Genomic DNA, 20,990 nt, shown 5'->3' on the forward strand with positions numbered 1-20,990 from the left:
GACAGATCACAAAATGGAAGAAAGCTAAATTTATTGCATCCACGTAAATGATAGAAAAGATGACCTTCAATTTTCTAAAAGAGATATTGTTGTAGATAACTTGTAATTCTGTAATTAAATTCATAGTTAATTGCTATGGATCACTGTCATTTATAGCAAAATAGGTCTGATAGGGAATGCTGCTTCTTTTTTTTTTTTTTTTTTTTTTTTGCTTTTTAGGGCCACACCCTCGGCATATGGAAGTTCCCAGGCTAGGGGTCCAATCGGAGCTATAGCTGCTGGCCTACATCACAGCCACAGCAATGCCAGATCCGAGTTGTGTCTGTGACCTACACCACAGCTCTGAGCAACACCGGATCGCTGACCCACTGAGTGAGGCCAGGGTTCAGACTTGTATCCTTGTGGAATACTAGTCAGATTCGTTTCCACTGTGCCATGTCGGGAACTCCCTCTAAGATTTTTATATTGTAAAATTAGTTTTATTTCTTTTGTTAAACTCATTTGATCCTCTACCTTACTCCATTGTTTTATTATCCTTGCAAATTTATTTTTGTTTGAGATATCTTTGTCTGTATTCCTACAGTGTATTCATTTGAGTATTAGTAACCCCAGGTTGAGCAAAAACACATCAGAGGAGCGCTCTGTGTGGGGATAGGACATTAATATACACTAATAGGTGCTAGTAGCAGCCTGATAGCTTATAATTCATTTAACAGGTATCCTATTGATAAATACTTGAATTATTTCCATTCTAAAATTTTAAATACAACAAACATTTATATGCATATCAGATAGTCTTATTTTGTTAGTTTTTTAAATTATTAAATCATAACATATATACAAAAAGTACACAGACCATTTTTGTAGCTCACTGATAAATGGAACAGTACATAAAGGTATGATCAGCATGCCAGAGGTCTCTTCAGTGATCACAGTCCCCACCCTGGGGTAACTGTTGTCCTAATTTCTGACACCTTGATGCATTTAGTCTGTTGGAAGTGTGTGTAATTGGAATCATATCCTTTGTGCTCTTTTTATCTGCTTTTTTCACCATAGTATCTGTGAGATTTCATCCATTTACATGTGGCGGTTTTATTTTTTTATTGCTGTGTAATTTTCTGTTGGGTGATTGTACCATAATTTATCCTTTTTATTGATGAACCTTTGGGTCGTAACCTAATTTTTGGATATTACAAATAGTGCTGTGAACATCCTTAAACGTGTGTGTTGGTGCACATCGCTGTCCATATCTACTAGAGGTAGTGCTGGTGGGTGTAGGGCCTGCATGTGTGCAGCTTTACCAAGCCAGCAGTTTTCCAGGGTGGTTGAAACCATATCACATTTCCATCAGCAGTGTCTGTTTTATTTTGTTTTAAGTAACGTCAAAAAAGTGAAGATGGAGTGAAAGAGTAAATTCATTTTAAGTTTTAGAATATAGTACTAAATTTGACCTGAGGAATACTAATTTATACTTCACGGGACACTTGGTTTTATCTAGCTCTTTCATCTTTATCAATTAATGTTGGAAATTACCTCATTTTTAAACTACTTTAGTGAGTTGGACTATTTATAGCTTAATTCCAGTTTTTTCTTTTTGTCTTTTTGCCATTTCTTGGGCCACTCCCTCGGCACATGGACTTTCCCAGGCTAGGGGTTGAATCGGAGCTGTAGCTGCTGGTCTACGCCAGAGCTGCAGCAACTCGGGATCCGAGCCATGTCTGCAACCTACACCACAGCTCACAGCAACGCCGGATCCTTAACCCACGGAGCAAGGCCAGGGACCAAACCCGAAACCTCATGGTTCCTAGTCGGATTTGTTAACCACTGTGCCACGATGGGAACTCCCCAGTTTTCTTAACTTGGATATTTTGGCCTTTTCTTCATAGTTTGTCCTAGCTATATTTTTTCTAATATATAAAATTTAAGTGTCTCTGTTTGCACGCACATGCACAATTGTACCTACTGATTTTTCCCTCTGTGGTTTCTGGCTTGGTGTCATTCTTAAGTCTTTTTATCCTCAAGATTTTTTGATTTGTTTGGTTTAAGAATTTAATTATTAGTATTTAATTTTGTTTATTATAGCTAGATTTGATTTCATTATCTTTCACTAATGGAAGGGAGCTGTTTTGGTTGTTTAAAACAATTTAAACATGTACTTTAATTAATTACATTAGCATTAGCTTTGGAATATTTTGTAGAAAGATGTCAGAGGGTGACTGGTCAGGAAGAATTTAGTACACGAAAAAACATGCATGCATGTGTCATTTGACCATGAGAAATTAAATCAATTTTCCAGTGTGGATACTCTTTGAATCCTTTCATTGTGCATATTATTGAAGTAGTTAGTTTTCATTTAGAAAAGAATGAGATCAAATAGACTAAATTATCTTATTTAATATCTTTAGTAGGTACTGTTCATTACTCTTGAGCAAGGACTTTGCCAAAAATACACCTGGCCTCTGTCTCTTGGCCTACAGGACAACAGAGGATTAGAGAGCCAAATACTTAATTTCAAGCCCTTAAAAATACAACTTTTCTCTAAGAGATCACTTAAAAATTTCTTTGAGTTCCCGTCGTGGCTCAGTGGTTAAGAAATCCGACCAGGAACCATGAAGTTGTGGGTTTGACCCCTGGCCTTGCTCAGTGGGTTAAGGATCCAGTGTTGCTGTGAGCTGTGGTGTAGGTCGCAGACGATGCTCAGATCCTGCGTTGCTGTGGCTGTGGTGTAGGCCGGCAGCTACAGCTTTGATTTAGACCCCTAGCCTGGGAACCTCCATATGCTGCAGGAGTGGCCTTAGAAAAGGCAAAAAGATGAAAAATAAATAATAAAAAATTCTTTGGCTTTTTTTTCTTTTGTATAATAGTATACATAGTTAAAATGTAGTTTGCACTGCTGACTGAGAAAGATGAGGCCAGCCTATTGTATCTGATTGTTGGGTTTTTTTAACCATTTCAGTGGGATTTGAGAGCTCCCCAAAAATCTTACCACCTAAAATTTTTATCGGTAGAGTCATTATTGGGTTAGAACACAAAGCAGAGACATGAAACAGGTATTATTAGACCAGTAGCCCTGTTTTCTGCTGATGTGGATTAGTTTGATTTCTGTAATTGGTCTTAGTACCTTAAAGAGGTGGGTCTCAAGACTTGTATAAGTTACTGAGAAGGAGAACACAGAAGGTTGTATCACTAGTTATTCTGATTATTCTTCAAGCCAGGGAGAAACTTATGTGGATTTGGTAAATCTGTAATTTTAGGAGTATGGCATTTCCAGTTTAGAGGCATGAGTGTTTTGCTGAGTGCTTGAATTTGACTAAAGGGAATACTGGTTTTTTTGTTAAAGGATCATTAGGGATAGGTTGGGGAGGATAGAGTACAGAGGGAAGAAAAACTAAAATTAAGTGCCTGCTTTTTGTTTATTTATATGTACAATGTGGTCTTAACACATTTTACATATTTAACTCATTTAATCTTCATAGCTGTAAAGTGGTGTTTTCCTCATTTGCAAAGGAGAACAAAGGCTCAGAGAGTGAGTGAGTTTATATTCTCTTGTCTAAGAGTTCCCTTTGTGACTCAGTGGTTAACGAACCTGACTAGGATCCATGAGGATGCGGGTTCGATCCCTCGCCTTGCTCTGTGTTGCTGTGAGCTGTGGTGTAGGCCAGCGGTGGCGGCTACAGCTCAAGTTGGACCCCTAGCCTGGTAACCTCTGTAAGCTGTGGGTGCGGCCCCAAAACAGCAAAAAACAAAACAAAACAAAATAAAAAAACAAAACCCAAAATTCTCTTGTCTAGGCTCAAATCCAGTAAATGGCAGTTCTGGGATTTGAACACCAGTCTTTGAATCTAAAGCTCATTCATATTCCTTTCACAGACGTCTATATTGCCTTTTAAATTACCAGAATTATTGTTCACATTTTATATTTTATTAGTTTCATATAAAATGTTGGTAACACTTTAAATGGCATATCTTGGGGTTGCCATCTTTAGTTCTTCCAGGTAGTGCAAAGCCTGTGTGATTTCCTTTACCTTCCACCTTAGCATTGAGAGTAAGCATGAGGTTACAATCCTGGGAGGACTCAATGAATTTGTAGTGAAGTTTTATGGACCACAGGGAAGTAAGTATATGCGTTGGTATGTGTTTTTCTATTACAGTCTTTTACTCCTTAGTGAAAATATCAAAGCAGATGGTAATGGTGATAGGTGTAGTTTTTGAAAAGTAAATTTAATTGAACTCTTGAACCTGCAAGGAAATCTTGCTCTTATTGTAATTACTTTATGTACTTTTATCTCTGGGTGACAGTATTAAACATGAATTGTGAATTTGGGGTTTTGAAAGTTATAGATGGTTTGGGGCAAAATTTTCTTTCTTTGGGGCATGGGAGTAGGGTAGATGGAAATATTAGGCTGTTACTTACCAGGTAATTGAATAGTGTTTTAATACTTTAAAGAATCAGGTAAATTTGGGAGAGAAAATGAACCTTTTTTAACTCTAGATTTTTAAAAGATAAATGTCATAATTGCACATAGAGTACTACTAGTTATGAGATCTCTGACTCTTGCAAGGTTCTTAAAAGAGATTAGGATTTAGTGTTTAACTTAGATTTATTTTCTAATTTGGTGACACAGTTCTAATGTTTAACGTTTTTACTTTCATTTCAGCACCGTATGAAGGTGGAGTTTGGAAAGTTAGAGTGGATCTTCCTGATAAATACCCTTTCAAATCTCCATCTATAGGTATGTAACTACTCAGTTTCTCTCATTTAGAGAGTTTTGAAATAGAAAAAAAAAAATTCTGCAATTTATGATAATTCCAGAAGTGTTTAGTTAGCCTAATTTTTTTCCTTTTTGGCTTTGGTTAATTAGTAACTTTTGGGGGGACTTACAAAGTGTGATAGTAGATGTTTAAATATATCCTTTGCGTGATTGTAATGACTATAACTAGATTTTTCTGTGTTTCAGGGCCAGATGAAACAAATAATTTTTAGACTCACTGTTCATTAGGCTATTAGCAGTAAAATAATAAACATCTTAAGTCTCACTTTAAATGCCAGGTTGTTGGAATTAATGTTATATGTGTCTATTCTAATTCTGCCATTTAAAAATCCTCTCTATATCCTACATTGCTTTTGTTCATTCCGACTCTGGGTAACCCTTTTCCATTCTCTCCACTGCTAATCTTTTTAACCCTCTAAACAGCTAAAGAAAGGAGAGTAGAAACTTCAGTGGAGTTGTATAAAGGGTGGTTTTTTCCCTTACCTTCATCTTCCTTCTGCCCTAATTGGTGATATTAACCTGCAACCCCTGTTAAGGCATTTAGTGACAGTTCTTTTTTTTTAATTTTAGGATCAGATGCTATAGATGTGTACTTGATTGAGGGTTGATACCTTTAACTTTTTTTTAAATTTTATTGGAATACAGTTGACTTACAATGTTGTGTTAGTTTCAGGTATACAACAAAGTGAATATATATCTCCATTCTTTTTTCCCATATAGATTATTGCAAAATATTGAGTAGATTTCCCTTTGCTACATAGCAGGTCCTTGCCAGTTACCTATTCTACACATAGTAGTGTGCCTTTAAATATTTTGAGATTGTGGAATGGTAGTAACTTAGCTAACTTAAGACAGCTTTTAAAAATTTCATTCTGGAGTTCTGGTTGTGGCGCAGCAGAAGGAATCTGACTAGGAACCATGAGGTTTTGGGTTTGATGCCTGGCCTTGCTCAGTGGGTTAAGGATCCGGCATTGCTGTGAGCTGTGGTGTAGGTTGCAGTCGAGGCTCGGATCTAGTGTGGCTGTGACGTAGGCCGGCGGCTACAGCTCCAATTAGACCCCTAGCCTGGGAACCTCCATATGGATGGGTGCAGCAGCCCTAAAAAAGCAAAATAAATAAATAAAATAAATGTTTCATTCTGTAGATGATTTAAAAATATTATGAAATATTGACCAATTTTAAGAAGAAAATGGAATATATTAGAATGTTTTCTGTCACACTGAACCTCATGTTCAGAATTGTCAGAGTTCAAGTATCGTGCGCCTACTGTAGCCTTGACATCAGAATTAATGCCAGACATCTTGGAATTAGACTTCCCCCTTCTTCCCCCAGAAAAGGGTTTTTAAAAAGAGGTAAACCAAACACATTCTGAGCTTTATGTTTTGTTTCTAGGCCCCCACATTTCTGTCTAGGATCAATAATGTGGAAGCATTAGAACAGTCACAGACTAATTTCCAATCAAATGCAGCAGCCTACCTCCTAACATTTAGCTACTTTATGTATTTTAGAGTTTTATACTATAAAAATACTACAGAGTATCTATAATTCCTTCTTAGGCTGGGAACTCGTAGTGCTCATTTTAAGAATAAACTGGTGTGGAGTTCCCGTCGTGGCTTAGTGGTTAACAAATCTGACTGGGAACCATAAGGTTGCGGGTTTGATCCCTGGCATTGCTCAGTGGGTTAAGGATCCGGCGTTGCCGTGAGCTGTGGTGTAGCTTGCAGACGTGGCTCAGATCCCGTGTTGCTGTGGCTCTGGCGTAGACCTGAGGCTACAGCTCCGATTAGACCCCTAGCCTGGGAACTTCCATATGCCTCAGGAGCGGCCCTAGAAAAGCCAAAAAAAAAAAAAAAAGAATAAACTGGTGATTTCCTCTTAAGGTCCCTGGTCCCTTAGATGAGTTTTCTAAACTCAGTAATTGAGAAGATGCTTTAATGGATAATTGAATTGGAAATATCCCCATTGCTACAAGGGCCTCCTGAGTTTTAGAGTTCTCAGATGGTGATAGAGAAAGGGTGCTGTGAGGTGCTGAGTCTTTGAGACAGTCCCCGAGTGTATCTGACATTCACCTTTGGTGTACAGGTGGGGCAGTCCATTCCATTGTGGTAGGTTTCACTTGGTTTGGGAGGGCTTTTGTGTCACATTTGGTTCCTTCTCCCCCATTTATCTTTTAAGATGTTTCTTCCTCTACAGGCATTTTCAACTTGATGTAGAGTGGTAAACCTTTACAAATAGAATGTCCAAACCATATAAATACCTTCAAATAATATCATAAATACCTGTTTACTTAAAGATTAAAAATTGGCTTGCTAAATCTAGTTTTGTTACCCTTGATTCCTAATCAGAAAGGAAACAATATAGCTTGTTGAAACTAACAGTAAACCGTAGAAATGCAATTACATATTCTTTAGAAATGTAGTTATTTCTCAAATCTTGTCTTAACATACATTTTCAGATAATTGTTTCATCATAACTTTCAAAGTAAAAATATCTAAACTTCAGGCACCGTTTTTAGTAACACTGACACTGCAGAAACCTATTTACTTTCTTAAATTAATGATGTAATGTGAAACTGGTTAGGGCAAATGACTAGGCTAATTTAACTTCTTCATAATTTTTCCTTTGCCTTTCTGTGAGCTTTTAGAACTTGGTAATACCTACAAATGTGTACTATCTTCTCTTAGGGAAGTAGATCTAGTTGAAATATTTGTACAGGCTGTCCTTGTTTCCTTCAAAGGAGATTGCATAAGAGAGTTTTAATCAGTTCTGTGGGGTGACCCATTTTCAGGTCGTCAACAATGTAATTACTGTTGGAATGTGCTTTAAACATTTTGAGAGAGGTAGTGGCTCACTTCGAATGGCAAGGATTCCTTTTTGAATTGTGTAGATAGTTGTAGAAGAATAAGAAGATAAACCCAATCTCTCTGTTCTTTGTAAACCCTGCCTCTGTAGAATCTAGGCAGGTGTACCCTTCTTCCTTGAGCCAGACTTTGCGCTCTTAAACACTAAGATGTGCAAATTTAGATTTAAACATCTTAATGTTTAGATCTTGGAGTTTTAAAATATGTATGTATATATACTTTTTTGTTTAATATTAATATTTATATATTTTAAAATTGTATAATGCCCCATATACATAATGGGAATGTAAAAAAGTCCAGGTGAGCAGAAGCAAAGTAAAATGAAAATGTCTTACACTTCTGTCCCTCAGTGGATATCATTATTTACCTAAAGTTCATAAAAATGTAAAACTTTTTTTCTGCATATTTGAGCATATATTCAATGTAATTTGACATGTTTAACTTTGGGATATGCCCCAAATATAGTTCTAGAGAGTTTTCAGTAGTACATGATTGCATAAGCTATAACTAAAAATGTTCTTCTAAAAACAATTTAACATCTTTAAGTTTTTTGGGGTCCCCCCCACAATGGTAAAACAGACTCCTGGGAAAGTTATGAGCTTCCTCTTACAATGCCATCATTATTCCAGACATCTTAAGTGCATCTTTTGGAATTTTACATGATTTGAATATTATGAGTGTTTGCAAATCTGGATGCTTTGAAGCTGAATATAAATTTTTGAGATGGCTAAAGGTCATTTAATTTCTAGAGAATAAGATGAGTTGAAAAACCAAGTAACATCAGAGTATAAAATGATACATGATTATGAACTTAAGTTTAAACATATGATTTTCTTTTAAACTGGCCCTATGGGCTCTTTCCAAGAAAAGTTATAAAACTCCTTTAATCACTTGTAATGTCATTGAAATATTATTTGTATTGTTTTCCAGAGAGGCTGCTTTGAAATAAATCGTATTTGAACATGTAGGGATTTTTTTGTTTGTTTTTTGTTTGTTTGTTTGTTTGCCTTTTTAGGGCTCCACCCATGGCAGTTCCCAGGCTAGGGGTCTCCTTGGAGCTATAGCTGCTGGCCTACACCACAGCCAAAGCAACACCAGATCCGAGCCGTGTCTGCGACCTACACTACAGCTCACGGTAATGCCAGATCCTTAACCTACTGAACAAGGCCAGGGATTGAACTTGTGTTCTCATAGATGCTAATCAAATTCATTTCTGCTGAACCACAACGGGAACGCCGAACCTCTAGGTTTTGATTTATTCCAAAGTTCCGACTTTTGCCTTTTTCATTCAGAAACATTTCTAGAATGCTAGCAGTGCTGCTAGGTGTGTCACCTATAGTAGTTAGGAGAGTGTGATCAGTAGACAGGTTATCAGAAAAGAGTGATTCTGGCCCTGGTTCTCCTTGACTATCTGAATGATACTTATCTGAAATGTTTCCTCATCTAAAAACTGAGATAATGAGATTAAATAGGACTCTACATATTTGATATTGACCAATGTATTAAATACTCAGAATAGATGATATATGGCACTCTACTTAGGAAGGCTATATAAGGAAGGCTTTCACTAGTTAGGAGAAAAAAATCAACATCTATAAAATACTTCATTTGCTTTAGTGACAGCATTTCATTGCTTTTTAGATGTATGAGTCAGCATCTCAGTTGAGGAAGAGAGTATAGGGAGGAGATAGGCTTTTACAAGAATTGTGTTTCACGTGAGAATAGAGTCTTGACAAAGCTTCTGAAAAGTGAAGGTGCACATAAGGACCTTAGGAGCATTCCTTTCCAAGTTTCGCTGTGGCGCAGTGGGTTAAGAATCTTTACTGCCGTGTCCTGCTGCTGAGGCATTGGTTCAATCCCCAGCCTGGTGCAGTGGGTCAGAGGGTCCAGTGTTGTCTCAGCTGTGGCCGGGATTCAATCTCTGGTCCAGGAACTTCCAGATGTTGTAGGTGCGGCCATAAAATTTGAAAACAAATAATTTTCCCAACCTGCCACCGGTTCTAAATTAAAAGATAGTCTTTTTAATCAGTGCACCATATTCTTTTTACTTGTGCCAGCAATTAAGGGAAGTATTGTAACACTGTTTGTTGACAGAGTAGCAGACTCTTCTGGCATTATACATTTTTTAATTCGCTGAGGCCAGAAATTACCTCACAGTATTTTTGGAGTGGAGTTTTATAACGTGGTATGACTAAACTAACTATAGAACTTAGAATATTTACCATTTTAGTTTGTGTCTTCCAAATGGAAACATACAGCTACTCTCTCAAGAACTAGTGTGAGTAACTAAAGTGAGGAGTGTTTAGTCAGGGGTGGACCGGGGTTGGTAGTAGAGAGAAGTGTGTCATTCATAAGAGATTTGGGGTTAGTCATTTAACAAAGACGTACTCGAATTGCTTTATTTCCACAAATAGAATGAATTCTTAGACTGAGGAAGCAAAATTCCATTAGGATCATCTGTATACTAATCTACTTTTATAACCTTGGGTTTGAGTTTAATTCCTGTTTCAAGCAGTTACATAATTACTACTGTGCAGTCATCTATATCTTTTGAATTCCAGTAGAGAGGAACAAGGTTCTAGTAGAAAAGTTTTGTAAAAAAAAAATTTTTTTAGATAATGTTATGAGAATATAAGTCCATTGTTAAAAGCGCTTTTTTTACTGGTGTTCTGAAAATGAAAATTTTCAGGATAAGTTTTTTGAAAAGATTATGTCTGGCAACTGAGAACCTACTTTCTCGGGAAATGGAGATAAATCTTTAATCATTCTTCTAATCAGCGCCACAGATTCATTAGATACCAGTTGTGTGCAGGATATTATTCTAGGTTGGGGGTACAGACATGAACAGATTGCTCTCTTGACCCTTATATTCTTTGGGGGGTAGCAAAATTTTCATGTATGATAGCTTTATGCAGAGAATTGATAGGATAGAATTGACATAATAGCTGCCTTCAGTTAGGTTTTCAGGGAGGGCCTCTCTGACAAAGTGAATTTAAGCTGAGGTTTAACTGACATGGGAAAAAAGCCAGCCCTGATCCTCCAAGGTTAGGGATGAGAGCATTTCAGGCAGGAGAAATTGTGAAAACAGAGACTCTGAGGCAGGAGCTTCGTATGCTTAAGAAATTTCTCTCTATTCATGAAGGCATAAAACAGGGCTGGTACCTAGAGGAAGAAAAAAGGAAGGTTTTGTTGGAGTTCCCACTGTGGCACAGTGGGTTAGGAACCTGACTGCAGTGGCTTGGGTTGTGGTGGAGGTGCAGGTTTGATCCCTTGCCCAGGAACTTACATATGCTGCAGGTGTGGCTATTAAAAAAAAGAAGAAGAAGAAGAAGGCTTTGTTTTTTATTTCTTGATTAGGAGATTCTGAAGGAAGTTTGTGTGCTCCTTGTAGGGAGTTATCTAGAAAAGAGGGAAAACTATGTGATGCTGGAGGTCGGAAGGAGGATTAAAGCAGCAGTGCCTTTGAGACTGCAGGAAGCGACAAGATCAGAACACAATAGAGAACTGGTACTTGAGAATGCCAGAAACATTTGAGCAAGCTAGTGAGGCAGGGGAAATGAGCACATACTGAGGGGGGACTTTGTGGAGGAAAATGAGGGATCCTGCTAAATGGTGCTCATTTTCACAAAGAAAAAGGACAGGGCTACTATTAGGTTAGTTCCTCCTGCCTATAGTAGGTGACCTTTAGCTTTTGATCTGGTTATTTATTCTGCTCTCTTTTTGTCTTTTTGTCTTTTTGTCTTTTCTAGGGTCACTTCCCACGGCATATGGAGGTTCCCAGGCTAGGGGTCGTATCGGAGCTGTAGCTGCCAGCCTAAGCTACAGCCACAGCAACGCCAGATCCGAGTGGCGTCTTCGACCTACACCACAGCTCACGGCAATGCCAGATCCTTAACCCACTGAGCAAGGCCAGGGATCGAACCCATAACCTCATGGTTCCTAGTCGGATTCGTTGACCACTGCACCATGACGGGAACTCCTATTCTGACATCTTTTTGGCATTAAATTCATTCCTTCCCCTTCAGAATTGGTGGCATGATGAAAACATTCTTAGCTTCATTTTTCTTTAGTTAAACTGAAATTGTTTTGAACACAAATAGTAATATCTTAGTGCCCTTGGAAAAGCTTGTGGACACAGTTGAAGATCTGTTCATATTCTTGGTGTTGGTAAAAACCATATTTCTAGGAGTTCCCACTGTGGTACAACAGGATGGTTGGCATCTCTGCAGTGTACCAGGATGCTGGTTCCATCCCCAGCCCAGCGTAGTGAGTTAAAGATCCACTGTTGTTGCAGCTGCGGCATAGGTCACAGCTTCTGCTCAGATCTGATCCTGGGCCCAAGAACTCCATGTGCTGCAGGGCAACCAAAAAAGAAAAACAAAATTTCTAGGAGGAACTTTGGAGATCTATCATCCAGTTCCCTTATTTTAAAGGATGGTAAAAATGAGACTCAGGAAGGCAAAGATAACATTACTACTAACTAGTCGTAGAGTCTGCCTTCTGATTTCCATTCTAGTGTTTTTTTCCCTATACAAAATGCAATCAGAACGGATTTAGGGATTTTTTTTTTTTTTTTTTTTTTTTTTTTGCCACGCCTGTGGCATGTGGAAGTTTGTGAGTCAGGGATCAAACACACGCCACAGCAGTGACCCAAGCTGCTGCAGTGACAATGCTGATCCTTAACCTGCTGTGCCACAAGGGAACTCCTGAATGCTCTTTTTAATAATAAATAAGAGTAACTGTATTTTCCATTTCCAGTGTGATGAGGTTACAAAAGAAATCAATATCCCATAATCAAAATATCTTCTAATGCTCTTGATAATTCCTAAAAGATTAAGAGATAGATAGGTAGGGGCAAATATTTTCATTTCTAGGATAAGGAAAGTGAGATGAAATTACTTGCCTGACCTCTTCAGCTAATAGTGGTATTATTGAGTGCTTACTGTGCACCATTTACTAGTCAAATGCTGTGCATGTATTCATTCAGTCTTGTTAACAGTCCTGTGGTGTGTGGATACCATTATTTAACCCAGCCTTATGAAAAAGGAAACAGAAAGGCAGAGCAATTCAGTAGGGCTAAGTGGATCTTGGGCAGTCTGACCGAAGCCTAATCTTTGAACTACAACTTTGTGTAATAAGAGCGGCAGAAACTTGAAATTGGGTCTTGAGATTTCAGGCCCAGTGTGTTCTGTCTGTGCTCTCCTACCTCTGACCATGAAAATAAATCCTGCCTGCTGCAGACAGTGTGGTTAAATGAACAGCCAGGAGAGTGAAAGAGAAACTGTGGAGACAGGGAAGAGATGACAGTCTTCCAAAAATGACGCTGCCGGAGAATGGATATAAGGCTGCAGGTTTTGGTAATCTTCTAGGTTGGTAGAAGGGTTATGCTGTTGAAGGATAACACTTCACCTTTTCTTAGTTATAAATGAACTTTTCTTATCCATCCAGCCCATTCCTCAGATTCCATATTATCAGAGAGAAAGGAAGAAACAGAAAAGAGGACCCCTTGTTGAGTTTAGATCTCCTGAACACACAGGATCAGTTCAGAAGTTCCCATGACACAGGGCAATGAGAGTGAGCTCCTTGCTTGGTTCCTCACCCAAGAAGAGACCGGCCCAGGTCCATCTCTCCTGAGTAGGAAAGGCTCAGCTCTCGGAAGAGACTTCTGCCCGGGTGCAGGCTGCCACGGGCTGGGCCTGGCTGTCTGAGGTAAGATGAAAATCTATCCGAGGGTGCACTAATGCACAAAGCTGACAGGGTACTGTCGCCAGTGGAGCTGGCAGCATCCCCACTTCTTTTTCAGCTGGAACAGCTTAACTCTGATCACATCCTGCATGATAGGAGTGGAGATCCAAGCTATTGCCCTTAAAAAATTGATAGTTTGAGCTACTGCTAGGGGAGATAGGATTCAGTCTTTAATAAATGTATTTTAAACAATTATATCTACTTTTAAAATAGAGAATTAATCAGTTTCATTCTGAATCGTCTACTTTATGTCGGCATTTGTCCTGAAGATAGATAGATATAATATAATGTATTCACTTCCTGTTTTTCACAGGAATTCGTGAACTTTAAATTGCTGCTTCAACCATCTATAGTCTAGGTTCATTTCATTCCTGGGATAGAGCTCCCGTTGTTTGGTGTGTGTGGGGGGGTTGGTTTATTTGGGCTTTTTAGGGCTACACCCATGGCATATGGAAGTTCCCAGGCTAGGGGTAGAATCAGAGCTATAGCTGCCAGCCTACGCCAGAGCCACAGCAACGTGGGATTCGAGCCATGTCTGCAACCTACACCTCAGCTCATGGCATCGCTGGATCCCCAACCCACTGAGCAAGGCCAGGGATCAAACCCGCATCCTCATGGATACTAGTCTGATTCATTTCTGTTGCGCCACAGTGAAATTCCAGAGCTTCCGTTTTTGCTTTTTTTTTTTTTTTGCCTTTCACCCATTTAACTTAGGGTGGATTTACTTTGATTCATGAGTCACTTGTGTGACCTCTCATTTCTTCAAGATGATTCTGGCTCAAATTTCTGGATAGGTGTCTGGCCCCGGGTGTTTTATTCTCTCCACAAATGTGATCATTAAAAATATCTCACAAAAGAAGCAAAGATGGAAAATAAAATTGGTTTTTGCCTCTTTCATTTACATAGTGACTCTAATATTAGTTGTTCCAAAGCCTGTACAACTTTGTACAGATCACCTCCTGGGTCTGGACATAGAAATAGGCTGAAATAAAAACCAGTTTTCAGCATGACTCGGCATGACATTGTTTACTTCCTCTGCATATTAGCCTCTGGGTCAAGAGATTCATTAGTCCAGAGCAATTGAGTATTGGTTGGAACAAACAAAAAACATGGCATATTTTTCTATTTTAATCATCTGTGCTTTTATTTTTTTCCAGATAGGTAGTTTTGCATCAACTGAGCGTGATTTAGATTCCTCCTCCAGAATTAGAAATCTCCTGATTGCTTTCTGCTCAGAGATAGAGGACAGGTGGCAAGCTTTTTAGCTAAACATTTGTACCTACTGTCCTCTTTTTTTCACAAGTGCTTTAGCCATGCCAGAGAATAATTGTTCAGAAGTTTTAAACAAGAGTTCTGAATTTTATCTGATCAAATCACTGGAATATGTCATTAAAACATGTCTGGTGGTGAATAAAATCTTAAATCATTTAGATTAAAAGTGACTTGCTGCTTCCACTTATCATGTTTCCATAAACGCAGTTTTCAAAAATATGTTCTCTTAAAATATCTTAAAAATAGTTCCTGGTTGAATGGAAACAAGTGTTGGGAAAATTCTCTTGTTGCAGACAAATTCATTAGTGTGGTGATAGCATTGCCAAAAGGAAGGAAAACACGCCAGGGCAAACACACTGAGTCCTGAGAACGTTCCTTCTCCAAATTCCTAGCCTGTTTTTTCTTGGTCTCTTCCCCTCCTTGTCCCCAAGTTCCATTGTTGCCGTCATTGTCCAGAATGTAAATGGCTTTGCCAGAAATGCTGCCCACAGCTTGCCCAAGAACAGCTCATATAAGGAGATATATATCCCCCTTTCCATTTATTTGCTTTGGGTGTTTTTCTAACAATTGGAACTGCCTAGTATAGGAAGAGATGATTCAGTGTGAAAATTGTCTGGCTGTGCTTGTCCCTCAATGGCAGCGTTGTGAACTCTGTTTCTGCCTACTTCAGAGGGAGTCGGAGGGTTTCTGTCTCTCTGTGGTATCTTAGCACGCTGGTAGTTTTGTAGTCTCCAGAATACTTCTGTACCTAAAAATGTGCTTCACAGAATTAATTTCCTTTATGGACTTAGCCATTGGGCATTTCCCCTTAAGTCCTCTGTTCTCAGAGCTCTAGCCATTGTTACTAAATCCTGGATTTTAGAGCTACTGGTCCTTTCACAAACAGAATAAAAGTGGAGGTTTTGGAGATCATGTAGTCCAGCGAATTTCTCTTTGCAGGTAAAGAAACAGGCTCACAGAAGTGTAATGACCTGATCCAGGCCTGCAGTTAATAGCAAACTGGGCGGGACTAGAAGCCAAGTCCCTATTAGAACTTTGCTCTCTCCAGTCCTGATTCTCCTATCTCAGAGCCCAGATGGGGTTTTATAAATTTAGCGGGGACACTGGGGACTGGGCTCCAACCCATTTATTGCTAAAGAAAACAGTGTAGAAACTATATGATTCCAAATGTAATCTCTGGGCCTTGTACCATGGAGGAGGCAGACACCTTAATCTTTCAGAGACAGTTCTGACAAACATGAAAAGCCCTTCCCACCATACCTATTTTCTTGACTTATACCTTTGAGGTTCCCTGTGACATCAAACTATTGAAGCTTCATTCTTACTGTAGGAGAGACAGTGCATTCTATTTTCCTTAAGATTTGCCATTTCCCATCATTCTTTTCCCAGCACTCAGGTGCTGTGACCTGATTGAACTATCCCCCAAATAGCCTTTTTTAGGAGATAAGCCTTTTATTAAAAACAAACAAAAAACGTAAAGGATCTGTGTTCTAGCACTAGTCTCAGCAGCATCCCACCTCACTCAGAATGAAAGCCAGCATCCTTAGTAGGGCTCAAAGGCTTCTCACCTCTGAGACTTCTCTTCTGGTCTTCTTGTTCACTCCACTTCACTTTCACTCGTCTCTTTGCTGGTCTTAGACATATCAAAGCAAACTCCTGATACACATTGCACTTGGCTCTTCATGCTCAGTAGACGCTCTTCCCCTAGATACTGAATGACTCCTGTCCCCCCGCCTTCAAACTGAGTCACCTCCTCAGTAAGGCTTTCCCTGACCATCCTATTTAAAAGTGTAGACCCCAGCTCAATATTCCTATTTGAGATCCCCTTCTTCTCTGTTTTTCTCTGGAACACTTGCCACCTTTCGTAACATAGCACCTCTGTTTTCTAAAGAGCTCTCCAGGTGATTCTTACCTGTAGCCAGCATTGGGAACTTTTGCCACAGAGGTTGCTTCAGTTGGTGTTACTTATGAGAATTCTTAGCAGGGAGCAAAGTATTAACGAATTATAAGTTCTTAATTGTAGCTTCAAGCAAAGTATTTTTTGTATACTAAAACAAGTCTCTAGAATTAAACCATGTAGTGGCTAAACATGAATGTTTCCTACTCATCAGAACGTTTCTTGGTTGTGATTGATAGCAGTATACTCTTATATGTAACTAATCTCGAAGACTGCATACTTTATAACCTGAGGATCTTTTGATTTTTGTAATGAATTTGTATTATTTAAACAGCATTTATGATATGAGATCTTAAAAGTTGATTTTAGTGACTCTTCCTTAAATAACTTGTATATAATTGGATATACCTTATAATGTTTTATTCTACTGTTGACAATTTTTTACTTGAAAAGTTTTTTTCCCAACTATTAAAATTACACATTATAGAAATTTTGGAAAGTCAAAATAGTAGTAGTAGAAGAAATTATGGCAGAGTGTCTCAGAATTGACTGTTGTTGACACTGTTGCCTTCCAGCCTTTTTCCATTGCTGCATCCTACTTCTGGTACAGTGGTAGGGGTGATTTAAAAAGGATAACAAAACGGGTGAATTCCCATGGTGGCTCAGCAGGTTAAGAACCCAGCTGGTATCCATGAAGGATGCGGATTTGATCCCTGCCTTCGCTCAGTGGGTGTAGGTCACGGATGCAGCTTGGATCTGGCATTGCTGTGGCCATAGCATAGGCCAGCAGCTGCTGCTCTGATTTGACCCCTCGCCTGGGAACTTCCATATGCCGCAGGTGTGGCCCTAAAAAGAAAAAATGAAAAGCCTAACGGAGAAAAAACCAAAAAACCTGGAAGCAAATAAAAATGTTAACAGTGCTTAGGGTTTTTTTTCTTGTTTTTGTTTGTTTGTTTTTGCCACTCCCACAGTATGCAGAAGTTCCCAGGCCAGGATTTGAACCCGAGCCACAGCAGCAACAGGACTGAGTTCACAACCACTAGGCCACCAAGGAACTCCTCCAGTTTTTTATCTATGTACACACTTTTAAACAACAGTGTGTATGCTCTTTTTAGTATGTATGCTGCTGAAGCTAACACTATCTCTTTTTTTTAAAGGAATATAGTTTTATGGATAAATTCATCTTTAATCATTATTTCCCCATTCCCACCATGTCCTTGGCCCTACACCTTCAGTAAATAATTGCTCTTGTTAATTTGGTGTATATTGGTCCAATACCGTTTTTTATACGTGTTATCATAGAGAATGTGTAGTGTTTGCTTTGTTTTAGTTTACCTAAATGGTATCATACTCTAAATACATCATTCTGCAGCTTTCCCCCCTCAGCTTTGGCTCTATTCACATTGATACATGTTCCCTAGTTCCCTACCTTGGCTGTATGGGACTCCCAGAACATGGATGTACACAATTCCTCTAGTCCCTTGTTGATGGTTTGAATTTGCTTCTTGGCTTTTATAAACAGTGCTGCAGCAGAGATCCTCGTGGGTCTTCTTGGACATGTTTTAGTGTTTTTCTAGGATTATGCAGAATTTTATCCTGCTCTTTCTTCTCAGCATTAAGGCATGAACATTGCCAGTCTCTTCATAAGTACATACCATGTAAATCTAGACTTTGAAACATCTTTAATGAAAATTAATGTAAAACAGTGACTGGACGCAAGTCTTTTTGCATCACAGTAATTTAAACATTGCACAGGCTTTCTTGATAGTAGTATATACAACATTAAACTATATCAACACAAGAGGTTAAAAAATAACAATTGGTAGCATGATTAGTACTTGGAGGGGCTAGTGCAAGTGAGGATTGGAAATGCCTGGGGTTTTGTAGTTTTATCCCCGCTTTTCTAAGTCTAGAGCAGTCTCTTAGATTTTCAGAGATGACCTCTGTCACACCTCATCCTTGGAGGATCCTCCTTTGACGCTACTAGTCTGTGTATCTTTCCTGACATCTTCCTTTCCCTGTCTGTGCTCATCCTGACTGTCACCTCTCTGTGCACATCGCAGTTATTTCTTTCTGTCTCTTGGCTCATTGCTCCAGTGACCTCCTTGAGAAGGAGGTACTGTCTTTGTATGGTTTTCTACCCTAAATAAGCATAGTGCCTGACAGATGTTGACCAAATATATTTTGTATGAGTGAAAGGGAACATGTGAGGTGGGGCATGGTGAGAGAGTGTAGGATTGGGTTGTAGTGATGGTCACTTTAGTAAGGAGCTTCAATTTGTTGAAGGTATGGAGGGGAATAAGGAAGGCCTAAAAGGAAGTGAGGTGATAAGGATGACAAAATGACAGCTTTGACAGTGGGATCTCTGCTTTAGAATATTGTCATTTGCATATTTACAAACTGATTCAATCACTGGTTTTGAGTTACAAAATAATTTCTCCTTGGAACTTAAATATCAATATTTTGTTTAAAAGTGTATACATACTTGTTTTTCTAGTAATAAGAAAAAAAAAAAAAAAACAAACCTTGAATCCCTGACAGATAAACCAATCTTACAGAATTTTTTTTTAACAACTTGCCTAATTTCTTGGTTGCCCTAATTCTAATCAAAACTGGGTTTCCTGGAATGAATAGACTAAAGTTAAAGGAAATATTTTGGTCACTGTTCATATGAAATCTTTTGTGGTTTGGAAGGGTCCTCCTTGAGTATTTCAACAGCTTCATTCACGTTCCGCACACAGTGTAACAGAATGATACCAGTAACTGCTTCAGAAGGAGAAGTTCAGATGCAGAACCACCACATTTAGAGAATGAACAGTAAAACTTTTGGGAAGGAAGTCAGAGAGCTTTCTTAACTTTTATCATGGCACTAGTTAGAAATCATTTAGTGCTATAAATTTTCTTGGCAAGTACATTTAGAGCTCAGAAAAAATTTTTTAATGATTATTTTGTATTAGAGGCTGCATGGCAATCAGAGTTTGCCCATTTGATTAATAGAACTCTGATGTATCTTAAGTAATTGACATTGTCAGGAGAATGTAGTCTTATCAGTTAACCAAAGATCTAAGATTGAAAGTAATGAGTTATGGGTATCATCACCTTTTTCTAATACTGAAATTGTTTCCAGTACTGAAATACTGTAATTACTCTCTGGATACTTTTTGCTGCTAATTAACATCTCTTTTTACAGGATTCATGAATAAAATTTTCCATCCCAACATTGATGAAGCGTAAGTAACTGTTTAAAAATGTTTAAATCTAAGCAGCAACTGCTCTTGATTAGAGTTAACCTCTCCATTATAAAAAAGCCTCAATTATCTTTCTGGATTTTATCAGTAGATAGAGTGTAAGAATGATGGCTGAAATTGTGGAATCCCAGGGGGGGGCATGAACTATTCTAAGCCACTTAGTTCACAGCCTACTATTGGACTGCTTGTTTTTTCCCATTGTAATGAATGGGTCCTTAATTTCCCTTGATATCAAGCTAACATTTGTAATAGCCCATGTCTCCATTCTCTTTATATAAACACATTCCAGGAGTCTGTTTTCAGTGTACAGATTATATTATTTTCAGCCCTTAAAGTATCTCTCAGTTCTTGAGTGTAAAGCAAACATAACTAGTTTCATTTCACTTAATAAATCTTATCCCTTCCATTCCCTAATATCTCACTCGTGATATTTTAAAATGTGATATCAGTGCCTCCTGGTTTTGTACTTCCAGAGTGCTGTTTAGAATATATTGTTTGTCCTGCAATTTTTCCTTGTCATGGCACTAAATTTTGATGTTACACACATGCACAGACATACAGCGTATTCTGAGCTCTGAGAAGAGGTCGTGTGTAAACATCAGACCCTGTTGTCCTTTAACATTTCTGTGTATCCATCATCCTGACACGGGTGTTCTCTTATGTAACTGCCGTAGAGTCGATCAGAGTCAGGAACTGAATATTAATGCAGTACTTTTTCATCTACTGCCATAGTCCAGAAATGTACTTTTTTTTAGCACTTTTTTCTCTATTCATTAAGGATTCAGTCCAGTATCACGTATTGCATTTAGTTGACATGTTTCTTTAAACTACTTCAGTAGGGAACCGTTCCTCAGCTTTTTATAAAATTGACATTTTCAAAGAATAAAGGCCAGTTATTTTATAGACTGTCCTTCAGTTTGGGTTTGTCTGATTTTTCTTTATCATTAGGTTTAGAGTATGCTCTTAAGGCCGGAAAACCAATGTGGGATTGTGTCCTCAGGGTGTCCTATTTGGAGGCACACAGGTCTGTCTGCGCTGATTACCAGTGTTAGTTCTCATCACCTGGTTAAGGTGTTGTCTGGTTTACTCCATTGTATGGTTAGTGACTGGTTTTCCCTTTCAGTCTGTGAGGTGACACTAAAGACTTCGTATATATTCTGGTCCTCCTCATACTTTCCCCAGCTGGGATTATTTA

At 38.5% G+C, this 20,990-nt stretch overlaps 1 protein-coding gene across 7 annotated transcripts in view; it reads left to right on the forward strand.

Annotated features, from left to right (window-relative positions):
* UBE2H (ubiquitin conjugating enzyme E2 H) overlaps nucleotides 1–20,990 on the forward strand; it is a 113,298-nt gene that overhangs the window by 64,585 nt on the left and 27,723 nt on the right. For 2 of the 7 annotated variants that reach the window (XM_003360138.5, XM_021078794.1), the window contains 3 exons: nucleotides 4,038–4,114; nucleotides 4,659–4,733; nucleotides 19,738–19,777. In XM_003360138.5, the coding sequence (XP_003360186.3) occupies nucleotides 4,038–4,114; nucleotides 4,659–4,733; nucleotides 19,738–19,777 (192 nt within the window). Of the gene's footprint in view, nucleotides 1–4,037; nucleotides 4,115–4,658; nucleotides 4,734–13,081; nucleotides 13,343–19,737; nucleotides 19,778–20,990 lie in introns of those variants that run through there. The other 5 variants (XM_021078796.1, XM_021078795.1, XM_021078798.1 and 2 more) reach the window with 3 other exon arrangements.

This window comes from Sus scrofa, chromosome 18, assembly GCF_000003025.6.
Source record: "Sus scrofa isolate TJ Tabasco breed Duroc chromosome 18, Sscrofa11.1, whole genome shotgun sequence".
Classification (NCBI taxonomy): domain Eukaryota; kingdom Metazoa; phylum Chordata; class Mammalia; order Artiodactyla; family Suidae; genus Sus; species Sus scrofa.